The sequence below is a fragment of the Capsicum annuum genome, chromosome 10, assembly GCF_002878395.1.
Source record: "Capsicum annuum cultivar UCD-10X-F1 chromosome 10, UCD10Xv1.1, whole genome shotgun sequence".
NCBI classification, from domain to species: domain Eukaryota; kingdom Viridiplantae; phylum Streptophyta; class Magnoliopsida; order Solanales; family Solanaceae; genus Capsicum; species Capsicum annuum.
In genome coordinates this window covers 204,529,270-204,542,848 of record NC_061120.1, presented here as the reverse complement: position 1 = coordinate 204,542,848, position 13,579 = coordinate 204,529,270, and the positions used below count along the sequence as shown (strand labels likewise).

Sequence of the window (13,579 nt, the reverse complement as noted above, 5' to 3'; positions counted from 1 at the left end):
TGCTATATTTTGTCAGTACAAAGATATTATAACTCAGTAAACTTCATAAAACTTCTCTTTTGGCAGGAGGCAAATGCTTATGGGGACGGAAATATGTCAACTAGATCGCAAATGATAAACATGTTAGATGTCCAAATTAGTTCGACCTAAAATTTTATTGACAGGTAAATTTGTCATTCTTGAGGTGTCCACTTTACAATTCAAAATAATGGATGGATGCACTACTCTTTAACATCTACTAGTGTACACAGGTTAAGTTACATATTCCAATTTTGTACAGAAGAATTAACAATAATATTTACAAATGCACAAACAAAGGCCATGGAGCTTTACACATTTACATCTACAGGAAGTCCCATCGCCAGTAAACTTTATCTACTATGCCTCCACCATTTCGAACTGCAAGGTGGATAGTTTCAGACGCTGGAGGAACACCCCAAAGTAGCGGCACTGCAACTGTCATGGTTAGCTTTTCCTGCAAATTGTCCTTGCTGGCTTTCTCCGCAGAGACAATCTGTAGAATGAAAAGATGATTTGTCGAGTCATTAAATAAGTAATAAAACACTAATAAAGAGAATGTGCTACTAACTGAATGAACACTTGGCAGTTAAAAGAGAAGACGTTTTAACAAATAAACAACAGTAACTTTGAGTATGTAACTCTGTGTGCTAGTACAAAGACTAGATATGAAATTTCATACTGAACTACCAAAGAAGGGACCAGTTAAAACCTAAAAGTAAACCTACTTAATGTCAAAACAGCTTCAATTACCACCCACAATCTCAACATAAACATCCAGGGTCACAAGATTGCCTGTTTTAAGCAAGAACATATCCGAAGAGGGTGAGTTCCTAAAAGATACTTCCTTATTAAAGGCATATGAGGATCAGAACAAATGACTAGATGTCAACTTACATCTGCAATCAAAGCCGTAGAGTCACTAGCAAAAGAACAAGAAAGATCAAGAAGCTGCAAGAACACCTTCCTAGGACTTCATTGTTTTTCACATATAGCGAAGAAGAAATGACAGAGTTTGTGAACCAGGAGACTATCCTAATGGAGCCATTGCCAAAAAGCCAAAGTGCACTTACTTTTGGTACATTAATGATTGTTTACTGACGTGTGGAGGTGAGTCTTGTGATTAGTTTAAGGGAAATGTCTTAAAGTCCCTTGTTTCTGTTTCAAGAGTTACCTGTCTTGATAGTTAGCCAATACTATATTTTTCTCGTAGGTTACATTATCTAGAATATATTTTAGTGGTCATCCGGAAGAAAGAAACAATTTTTTAAAATATCATTAATTGAATTTCCTGTCTGGATGTACTCCCATTAGTTTCTTGGAATTATGCCACCCAGCAAAATCCAACTCACTAAACATTCTTAGTTAATTTAAGTAAACAAGGCCACTAGCCTCATAAAATGAAGAATTACAAGATAGCTGCAACCTAGAGGTACACCTAGTATACTCCACATAGCTTTTCCTCTTTTATGGAGTAACTGAGAAATCTTGAGTTTTTTTAATAATTGTGGTGTCCGAGCCAGCTTGCGCACCTCGACTAATTGCAAGGTTTATTGGAGAATGGTGGTGGATAATGGGCCCACCCTCTATCTTTCTCCACTTAAATAACAAACTTTTTGTTTGAGGCCGGGTTCGAACCTGTGAAGTGCATCACACATCACAAGATGCAGTTACCTAGACCAAAGCCCAGCAGGCCGTCTCTTTTCAGTTATTTTCATTAGAAAGAGTTCTCCCAGATAAGAAAAGAATGACTTATGAGACCTATTGATAAATAAAACAGAACTATAGTTTTTGACTTGGATAATTGAGCTAATGATATTTGAGGCCTAACTAAGTTGACCTAAAGGCCTAAAACAGGACAATAGGTCAAAATGTAGAAAACCCAGCGGATAAATAGATCATACGAGATGATCAGAAATGCAACGAGTTCACAAAGAAGGCAAGCTAAGGTTTGTCATGCAACTGCAATCAAATGGTCCATGAAAGGATCAGAACCAAAAACAGAGAGGTGATATAAGCGGATATACCTCTCCACCGTGCTCCAGAACAGTGTCTTCCACAACATCACTCAACATCTCTATAGAACGGCAAAAACCAATTATGCATAGTTTCCTGCCCATGTCAAGGCCCTGGAAATTCACCAATTCCAATTCCCATTAAGATGAAATGAAACATTGAATTAGAAGTCAACAAGTGGCAGAAGCTTTACATTAGTCGCTGCAATGTCAAACAGAGCACCCAAACAGAGGCTTTGGTTTGGATCCATGTAACTGCTCTCACGAAATCGTTGAGATCTCAGAGACACTTTCAATTTTCCCTGCTTCTTCTGCATTTGAAAGTAAACAATTGTAAACAAAGCAGATGAAGTATGGGAAAAGGGGGGCAAGGAGAATGCTAAGAAGATATTATGCGGCATGTCAATGCCAAGAAGATATTATGCAGCGTGTCCTAAAAACTTCTATAAGCCACCACGGAATTTAATTTTTACAATTATATCATGCATCTTCCAAACTAGATAAACTAATACACCATACAGTGTATAGAGATTCAATGAATGAGCCATATTCACTACAAGAAAATAGAGGAATGAATATTCATTTATGCCTTTGTGCTCAGAATAGTGAGACGAAACACGGACAGAACTAATGCGTCCTCCCAAAATGGGGCAAAAGTAAGCATACATCAAATGAAGACATTTTTCGCTTGACCAAGTTGCCCCCGATTTGAATGAGTCCATCAGCAGTGAACAAAGTGATCTTTTCCTCCTGTACCCAGTGCAAGGCTGCATATAGCAGAGCAACTTCAAAAAAAAATAATTAAATTCAAAAAGAAAAAAGTAAAATGGACTATGACAACGAAGTGAATATAAAAGTGAAGACATATCCTGGTTAAATGATGAGCTATAACTATATAAAATGGGCCATTTCGGACACAGAGAAAAGGAAGAAAAATTTAAAGGAAATAAATGCCTGTCAAATATCAAAACAATAATTAATCTTTTCTTTGTGAAATAATAAGAAATTTCATTGTTGGCATCAAGAAGATGCAGAATAGTACAAAAGTTAGGAAGATGACAATACTTCATAAGCTCAAATAAAAAAAGACTAAACTAGTACCAGGGAGCCAACAAAGTTCAACAAGTTCTCACGGGAATCTATGGGTGAAAGGTCAAACCAATAATTAATCTTTCGTAAGAGTCTATGCGAGGAGACCTTTGGAGTCAGAAGAATGTATCGTGCATGATTGGGCATACATCTTATCAGTGTTTAATTTGTGCTACTTAATTTACCAGAGAGAGGGAGAGAGAGCAGATAATCACATATTTGGATCTGCATAGAACAAGAAACTTCCACATAAACCAATGAAAGCATGGTTGATGTTTCAGGACAGTGTTCGAGTCGCTGTACAAAATGTGACATGACACACATGGTACATTTGTCCCTAACCAATCGTAACAAAGATTCCTCACCTGTTCTCTTTCATCTCACACAAAAACAACAACGCCCGTAATAAGTAAAAAGAATATGCAATCCTCGAGAAGGTCAGATAAGCGAGCTCCAATTTTGAAGCACTCTAGAAGCTTCTTGTATAAATACTAAGCATCAAGCTTGGCAGTGCTCGAAATTTTGCACTCCTACAATCAGCTATGACAAAACATTTAATTTTTTCTAATACGAATTAAATTACTAAAATTTAGGTTATAACTCGTAAAATGGTGTGCCCAGAAAAGGTCTTGACAAACTGCAAATAACAGCATCAACCACAATATCCCCCACATGAAACTGTAATATGATTTTCTGGATATGAAATCGGATTATAATGTTCAACAAACTGTTTTCACAACTTAACACACAATGCAGTACTGCATATAAGGATTTCTAAGAGTCATTCTCGAAGCATTTCATACTAAGCTCCACTTTAGCTTCCTTCCAGTACGGGTATATTGTCACTAAATCCACATTTCAAAACTGTACAATACATCTATTGACATACTAGTGCTTCATGGTCACTAACTTAAAATCAGTGCAGGAATTACAGCTAAAACAACTTTTTGAATGAACTATCTTTTCCAGTGAAAGAATTGAACCTAAAATCAAATATGGCCTCGCTTTTTTAGCAGAACACCAATTGACTTTAATTTCAAGGTGGACCACCCTTGAAGAGAAATCCAACATTTAACTCACAAGGAATCTATAACAAGTACAATTCTTCTTGATATAAAGAGGAACACTATTTCCTGATAAAACTTCTTTATAACACACACACACATAAATGAAACAACAAAACGGGAAAAACACCAATATAACAAACATTGAATGCTTAATAAATGGAAAAGGAAAACTATAAACAAAAAGACAACTTTTAGCATTGCATGAAAGACTGAACAAGTGACTTTGCCTACCAGAAACAAGAGCTAATTCAACAACAACAACAACAACAACAACATACCCAGTATATTTCCACAAAGTGGGTCTAGGGTAAATTCAACACATACATCAAACTAAATCCTAATTGTATGCCTAAGCTAATCCGTGGCATTTTCTAAACCATTATATATGACACAAACTAGCTAAGCTCAATTATTGTTTCTACATTTCAGTGCCTTAAAAAAAAGTTAGCCTGATGTATTACGCTCCCGCTATACACAAGGTCCTGGAAGAGCTGGACAGTAATGATCTATTGTACGCAGTTTTACCCTAGATTTCACTATGAAATCTACAGATCCTCTAGTTGTAAAGCGCAATTTGCCTTAAGAGAATAAACTAAAATACATATCATTGAAATAAAATACACTTGAACAGATCAAATATGTCAAAAAAAATCGCATAGCTTAAAATCACAAATTTTAAGAAGCAAAAAGTATTTTTTTTGCTTTTGAATTTTAAATTAACACTATGTAGAGATTAATTAACGAACATACAAGGATCTTCTGAGTCAGAAGGTTCCCAAGGATACGGTCCAAGTGCATCACCACCAAGGAAACCACCTGAACCGGACGCTTTCGCAACGAACCGGACGGAACCGATCGGCGATTGACACGGAAAACGAGACAATTTACCGGAGGAACACGGCGGTTGTTTTAGTAGAGGAATTGAAGAGAAAACGGAGAAAAAAACGGCGGCGGCGATCTCCGGCATTTTTTCCGGCGAGAGTTGTGGGAATTTCGAGGAAATGGGAAAGGGGAAAATGATCGAATCTGAGAAAAGTGATTAAAAAGGGAAAAATAAAAAGGGAGAAAATTTTGACGCCACAGGAATTGAACCGGGTTTAATTCGGTTTGGGTGGTGGTTAATTTAGGATAATGAACCGGGTTTGAAACGGTTGGTCCCATTTGCCTTTTACCATCAAGAGGACATTTTATCGTAATGTCTATATTAATCTTTTGTGTTACATTTTATGTAGCATTTTTTATTTTTCTAAAGTCAAACAGTTAATTTCAAATTTGTTAAAAATAAAATTAAGAAAAAGTTATTCGGATCAGCCTCTATTGAATCGTTATTATCATTTAAAGCTGTAATTTATCATAATTATATAATATAGTCAGTCGTATGACTAACTTTTAACTTAAGTACATTTTGTAGCACACATTTCTATAATTGCATTTTTTAAATCAATACAACAATGACATACTTTTTTCACTTTATTCAATACACCAACTCTCTCTCTTTATCCCTAAATCACACACTCTCTCTCTCTTTACCCTCAAATTCTACCGTTTCTCTCTTCGATTTCTTCTTCAATCCATATCTCTTTCACTATACCAATTCATAAATCACTAATCCTTTTAATCTAAGTAATTGACATTTATATTTACAGTATGTTTGATTTAATTTGTGTTACAACTGATGCATATATTTAGATAAGTTTCTTATATAGTGTATGTGTATTAATTGTGTACTCCATCTCATGCATATGTGTTAATTTTATACAATATATATAATTTTGTCCCTACTGTTTATTTAATGTGGTTTTTATATGCATAACTTGGTACTGTATGTATATATATGTATTATATCCATTACTCTATACTAAATGATTGTTATTTATATTGTATGTATATTTTGTTATTGTATGTATGTATATGTATTTATCCATTACTATGTACTGAATGATCGTTATTTGTACTGTATGAACATTTTAATACTCTATTGTTAGTTACTGAATGATGGTTATTTGTACTATATTCATATGCATTATTGTATATTGCATTCATATTTAAGTTTTATATGAATACAGCCGATTGAGTAAATCTGAATACAACAGCTATGAATCGAATACAGTGGCTATAAATAGTAATATCACAAATTATGGCTGTAAAACCTGAGTTTTGTGTCAAACTGTCACTATTTTTGAAACTTTTTCTTTATTTATGTTTGAAACTGCACAAAAAGAGCTATAAGACTTAATAATTAAGAATTCAAAATATTTTAAAATATATATATAAATAATGATCAAAGATAAATTTGTTTGAATTTTAAAATTCGAAAGGTGTCACATAAATTGAAACGACCAAAAATATATCTAAGAGTGAGAGGTCAAAAAACACCTAGTATCTCAACTTTTTAAAAATTTTATATTTAAAGTATTAGGTGCATGAATTTTTTATCTTAACTATCATCAATATTTATCAAAATATATCTAACTATTTATTGCTCTCTTTTTCTATTTAAACAATAATAATGTTTAAGGCTGGAAAAAGAAATAACTGATAATTGAGGTATAGTTTGACAAATAATAAATGCATTATTTTAACTAGGAAAAGTGAATACCTAATATTTTAGATAAAAGATGCACAAAAATATAATATTTTAGGTATGTTTATGACCATTAACTCTACATATCTAATGAGGTTTTTGAACAACTCTGCAAGTTGTCTCTTGGTGAGAATTTTTGAAAAGAAAAAGGGTTTTGCTTAGAAAGGGATTATGATAGGATAATTTTTATTTGGCCTTCACTAAAGAATGTTGAACAAATAAAAGAATTGACAAAAATGTAGAACGTTGTCTAACAAGAAAGAGTTTTTGGGCCCGTTTGGCCATGAATTTTGTTTTTTTCCAAAAAAATATTTGGAGTTGAAAATTGCGGTGTTTGGTCATGAAAATTCAGAAAATAATTTCAAAAAAAATTTTTGAAAAGGAAAACAGGTTTTTGATGTTTTTTCAATTTTTCAGCTCTAATTCCAACTTTTATTATTATTACATATAACTCCAATCTTTTAAATTTTTACATAAAACTCTCTTTATAACATTACTTTTTCAATATTACGTATATAGCAATTTTAAAAATACTTAATGCTATCCTAATTAATATATATATATATCTTTTTCTCTCTCATTATTAATTTTCTCCCTTATTTAAGATATTATTTTACTGCTAATGTCCTAATTACTATAATATAATAATAATAATAATAATTTTTCGGTTGTGATACAGACGTTTAAGGAATTATACTCGTGTAACTAATAATGGATAATCGTTTTCTATATTCATGAAATTAATAAAGTTGTAGCAGATTATTTTACTACTGCCACAAATTGTTCTCGTTTTTAATTTGATTATATATATTATATTGTGTACATCTTTATTATACTATTCAAATATAAATAATTTATACCATATATATGCTAAAAATATAAATCGGTCATACATATTTTTCATAAAAAAATATGTCTAATTTAACAAATTTATATCTTAAACTGCAACTGCTACCTTTATATACCATAATACTTGGTATTTTTATACACAAAGTATTATATTTATACTCATAAATATATAAAGTATTATATTTATAACAGAAATATACAAAGTATGTTATATATAAAGTTGGGTAAAATTCAGAAGTAGCATACCTAAGAGCCTAATTACTAGTTTTATAGCAACAGTTTGATAATTACATTTTATAGCAACTTATATTTTCTATTTTTAAAAAATGTTGCTGTAAAAATACATCTAAAAAAAAGTTACTGCACTTAATTAACTAAAATTAGTTGAACTATATATGGTATAATTACCAATCAAGTAAATACGTTGATTCCTTTTCCATTTAAAACTCTTAAAAAATGTGACATCCGTTATAACTTCATGATTCAAATTTCAGTTTTTCACCATTTACAGCTGAATCTTTTCTTAGCAATTTCTTCTAAACCAACCTTGTGTTGCTGAATCAAATTGGACTGATTCTTCTTCGAAATCAACAACAATTGCAAAACGAAACAGTAATTCAATTGTTGATTCATCTGTTTTATTTGTTTGAATTTAACTGTCAGTTGAAAATTCAACCATTACTACTGTTCAAGGTACATAATCATTATTGTTATTCAGTTTATTTTTTTAACCATTACTGATGTGCCTATCAAGTTTTGGTTGTCGTTGTTAATTTGTATGTGAAAAAAATTGTAAAACAAATTCGAGTTAGAATCAAGGCAACAGTAAAATTGAAATTCAAGTATCTGTTGCAAATTTCAGATTTAAAGTTGTTTCAATGAGAAAAAAATCAGTATTTGACTCTATTTTTTAGGATCGTTTGTTGTTATTTTGATTGTTTTAACAATAGAACAAATGTAAACAACATTCGAATTGAAGTATATTCAATTATTTTCTGAACTAGATAAATGAATGATCGAATGTATATGTTGAATTTGATGATATTCTATGAACCCAGATAAAAGTATAAAATATCTTCTCTATATGTATTTTTTATGTGCTTAATGGTAACACTGCATATGTATTTTTTGATATTGTTAATGGTAACACTGCTTATGTATTTTTATTTTTGTTGTCGGAATACTCTAGTATAAATGTATATTTGAAAAGATATTTTACTTTAAGCTAATGTTATGTATATGTATTTTTTAAATTGAGATGTTGGTTGTGTATCTTTGTTTGCACTTAAATCTGAAAAGTGCGTGTTATAACAAGTGACATTTGACAAATATGTATGTAACATATCAAATTACAAATTAGGTATGTTGCAGATGTATTCTTTTTGATATGCTTAATGTTAACACTGCATATGTATTTTTGTTTTGCTTGTGGGAATTTGAGAGTATAATTGTATATGTGATAATATATTTCGTGCCTGTTTTACTTCCGTTTGATTAAGTAGTTTCTGTATTTTATATTTTAAATTAAACAAATATTGTTTAAATGTATTTTTTAAATGGAGATGTTGGCTGTGTAACTTTGTCTGCACTTAAAGCTCTAAAGTGTGTGTTAAAATAAGTGATATCTGACAAATATGTATATTTATTTATTTATTGGTTAAATCAAGTAGAAATGGGAAGCATACCAGTCCTTGTGAAGCACTCTGGTCGATGGACGTACGAAAAGAACTTCGAAGAATATGTCACTGATGCTATACTGTTGAGCACATCAGCAACATTCATTGAGTTACACGATGTTTTGGCATCTCACTTAAGTGTGGATTTAACCATCAAACGTATTCTAGTGGAATATCAAATCACTCCTAATGCAGGGAAGATAGAAATACATAACGATATGGGTTTAAAGGTGTTTATATTGCAGAAAAAGCTGATGCAAGACATGAATTGTCTTCCTTTTATATGTAAGCTTTTGGATAAAGATGTGGGGAGCAACTTGGCAAGCTCATCTATATATGTTGCTGAAAGAGGAATCAACTGTAACAACTTGGAAACAGTGATAAATACAACAAATGAAGGATCTTTGGTGGTTTATGAAGATACAAAAGCATTAGATGTTTTTGAGATGGATCCTGTTGAGGTGATTATATCAGACCCACATCACAAGCATGTTGAGGAACACCAGATTTACTTGAGAAAAAGAATTTTAAAGTCAGTCATGAAGGACTATTCAATTAGGGAGAAGTTTCAAACGCGCAGTAAAAAGTCAAGTAAGAAAACGTACGTACATTCTATATCTCTCATATCTTGTTTAATATTAGTTTGGATATGTATTTTGAATGTAATAAATTATTTTGCGTGCAGGTATAATAAATTATTTTGCGTGCAGGTATACATTGTTTGGCAAATCAAGAAACTGCGAGTTTTTAATGCGTGCATCAGGAATGGGAGAAATAGGAATGTTTAGAATAAGAGAATTCAAACCTCAACATACATGCCCGGTGAAGGACAAGATCTATCCAAAGGTGTATGCAATTAGTATGTTGATAGCTGGTATGGTTAAATAGAAATTCAAAAACCACAAACGAAAATATAGTGCGTCGAAAATAAAAAATGACATGAAGGAAGATTTTGTATGGATTTAACATACACTTTATGTTGGAGGGCCAAGGAAAGAGCGCTAGAAGAGTTGAGGGGTAAGCCATCAACATCTTATGGGAAACTACCATCATACTTATATGTGTTGAATACTACCTATTCGGAGTCTCATATAAGAATGAAGAAGACAGATGATAATGCATTCTTGTATGTATTTATCACTCTACATGCATTTATTAAAAGATTCGATCATTGTAGATCAGTCGGAGTTATTAATGCTAGTCATCTGAGAGGAATGTATACTGGGGCATTTGTAACAACATGTACAACAGACGGAGCAGGTTAGTATAATTTAATTAGCATAACTGGTTGTATTTTTTTTGTTTTTCTGCTGTTGACTTGAAAAATACATATATCCAGTTCATATATACATATGTGTATATAATTAGATATATGTTCAAAGTTTTCTAAATGAATCATGTAAAATTGATTATGTTTGATAATGAGGTTCATTTAAATTTTATTATATGTAATTGATACCATTTATGGTAGATAAAATATACATTTTAATTGACCTATATTGTAATAAATACATATGCAGTTCCAACTGTATTTAATTGGCCTGCCCAGATTTTTTTTATATGTGCAGGTTATATATTTTCTTTGGCATATGGTGTGCTTGATTCTGAAAATAATGAATTATTTATACAGATCATATAGTTCCTTTGGCATATGGAGTGCTTGATTCTGAAAATGATGCATCCTGGACATAGTTCTTTGAGAATCTAAAGAAAGCGTATGGGGTAAGACAAAACATGTGTGTTGTGTCTGATAGGAACACTACAAAAAATGGGTCTAACTGTGGGGGTTTATTAGTGGGGATTATTTTAACCCCCGTAAAATTATATAAAATGCGGGAATTAAAACTTTATCGCTAATATTTATAAATTTACGGGGGTTTTAACCCCCGCTATCCATTGAAAAAAGAGCGCTAAAGTGTTGCTTCCTTTTTATATCAAAAAAAATAAAATTTCCCCCTTTTTTTTTTAATTACCCCCAAATGACGACCCATCTCTCTCTCATTTTTCCCTAAACCTATAGACTCCGGATACTCACTGTCGGCCGTTGCTACTCTCCATCGGCCATTGCTACTCCGGCGTCTACGGTCGGTCATTGCTACTCTAACCAGGTAAATGCTACTCTCTTTAACCTCAATTTTTTATTTTTGTGTGTGGTTTTGTCGATGAGATATTCGAACACTTGCCTTTTAATTTTCAATGCTAATTTACTAGTGATTGCAAAGTATTATTTTTGATAGATTGTCAGAACTTCAATGAAAATGAAGTATGGCATAAAAGATGAACTTCAAAGTTGCATATGTTTTTAGGGAATTTGTTGATTCCTTTGTTCGTGGCAATTGATGAAGAGGAGCTTGTTTGTAGTCTTCTTGAGGATTTGATTGTTTTAGCTGGTATAAAGGCCGAGTATTTTAGTGTTGAAATTGGTGTTATGATTCGAGGTTAGGCTAAAAGTTAAGAAAACTTACTGTTGAGTTTGTGGTTACTGCTGCTGAAGATAGAGAGAGTGGATGTGAGATGATGCAGATAGTTCTGAACGAAGAAGTTACTAAGTTTCTTCTTGTGTTGATTGATATGTTGGTGCATATTAGAGATGACCCTTGTTGGGGAGATGCGGTTAATGATGATGGAAATGAAGGGGAGTTGAGTATGTATAGTTATGGTAAGGAGAGTTTGGGTAGGTTAGCAATTGCATTAGGGGGGAGTGTAATTGTGCCTAATTTGCCTTAGACGATTTTCAGCTTTTTGGATCATAAAGATTGGCAAATTCGTTATTCTGTTGTTACCGCGATTGGGGTTATATCGGAGAGATGTTCAAAGGTGATAGTAATATGCTCAAAGGATATGAAGAACCTAGTAGAGACTATAGTGAAACTAATCTTTGATAATCACCCTCGAGTGTGATGGGTAGTGATTCATGCAATTGGTCAGCTATCAATGCATATAAGCCTATAGTTTCAAGAACCATATCATCAGCTGGTTCTTCCAGATTTGATTGCAGTATTGGAAGATTTCTATAATCCCAGGTTGCAGGTAAATTCTTGATGTGATGTTGATGTTTCAATGTTATAGCATCTTGTTAATGACATATGACCGATGTATTGACTCTTTGTTCTCTAGTTGAATAGTTATGTAGCGTGGAAAGTACATGTCATTGCCTACTAACCTTTTTCTCATTTGAATAGGCCCGTGCAACTTCAACGATACTGGTGTTCAGCCACAATTGAAGTGCAGATATTTTGAAACCTTACCTGCACAATATAGTGAGTAAACTAGTCGTGTTTCTACAGGTAATGCAACCTTTACCAATCTAAAACATATTCATTTGTTCACTTGTATAAGAGTAATATCTTGTCATATTTAGAAGCATAGTAGGTATAAGTGCATTGTCTTGCTGCCTGTTCATATAGTAGTCGTAGTATTGCCCTTTTAATTTCTTATCATTCGATTTCTGTTACTATCTGGTGATTTCTTGTACCTCGATTATCGTATTATTCTATTGTACTTTCGATTCTATTATTATCTGTTGTTTTTTGTTTTTAACAAGTAACTTGCTGCATATTCCAAAGTGGAATGACAATGATGAACGAAGCAGCTCTGGCAACTTTAGGCTCTTTAGCTATTCAATCACAGGCAGTTTGCTTTTCGGGGTTCAAAAAGAGCTTTTTGTTATTGTTTAAATCTCGTGTTCTAAACTTCATTTTCTTGGGACACTGTAGGAGGGCGCTGCATACATATACGATTCTGTAATGCCTTACCTGAAAGTTATATTGGTAGCTGCTACTAGTGATACAAGTCAAAAGCTCCATGCCAAATACTTGGGAACGCATTACCATGATTACAATGGAGGTTGGAAATCTAGCAATCGTTGATCTTATTGCAAAGGTGAATACAATTTCTATTCTTCCATCTCCTTCAAGAGGACTGCATGCATTGAAATACTTCATAATTTTAGGTTGCTGCCGCACTCATTTCGCTGCAAGAAACTCATATGGAGGAAGAAGATCCAATGAGGTGCCTTTTGTTACAAGTATGTTGATACACTCTCAATTTTCTACAACTTTGTTTTCTTCTCTTTATGATTTATTGGCTTATTTACACATTATCCATTTTGCACATCACTGATTCTGGCACAGGCATGGGGTAGACTATGTAAATGCTTAGGGGCACATTTCAATATCTACCTGGGCCTACATGTTAACTGGATAATAAAATGTGAAAGTTGCTAAAGGTTAGATGGAAAAGGATTGAAATTTCTTATCCATATTAGCAATACAAGCAATC

The 13,579-nt window shown here is 32.7% G+C and overlaps 1 protein-coding gene across 2 annotated transcripts; it reads right to left on the bottom strand.

The window, feature by feature from the left end:
• Positions 1–123: 123 nt before the first annotated feature.
• LOC107843576 lies at positions 124–5,343 on the bottom strand. Of its 2 annotated transcripts, none has more exons than XM_016687890.2 (5): positions 4,940–5,343; positions 2,700–2,800; positions 2,228–2,344; positions 2,046–2,147; positions 124–514 (listed from the first exon to the last, which is right to left on the bottom strand). In XM_016687890.2, exons 1-5 carry the CDS (start codon positions 5,154–5,156, stop codon positions 344–346), a joined length of 708 nt encoding a protein of 235 aa, XP_016543376.2. In that variant the 5' UTR covers positions 5,157–5,343; the 3' UTR covers positions 124–343. The 2 variants fall into 2 exon arrangements, with proteins under 2 accessions (XP_016543376.2, XP_016543375.2); XM_016687889.2 differs by having other exon boundaries at positions 2,700–2,818; positions 4,940–5,282.
• Between the last annotated feature and the right edge of the window lie 8,236 nt (positions 5,344–13,579).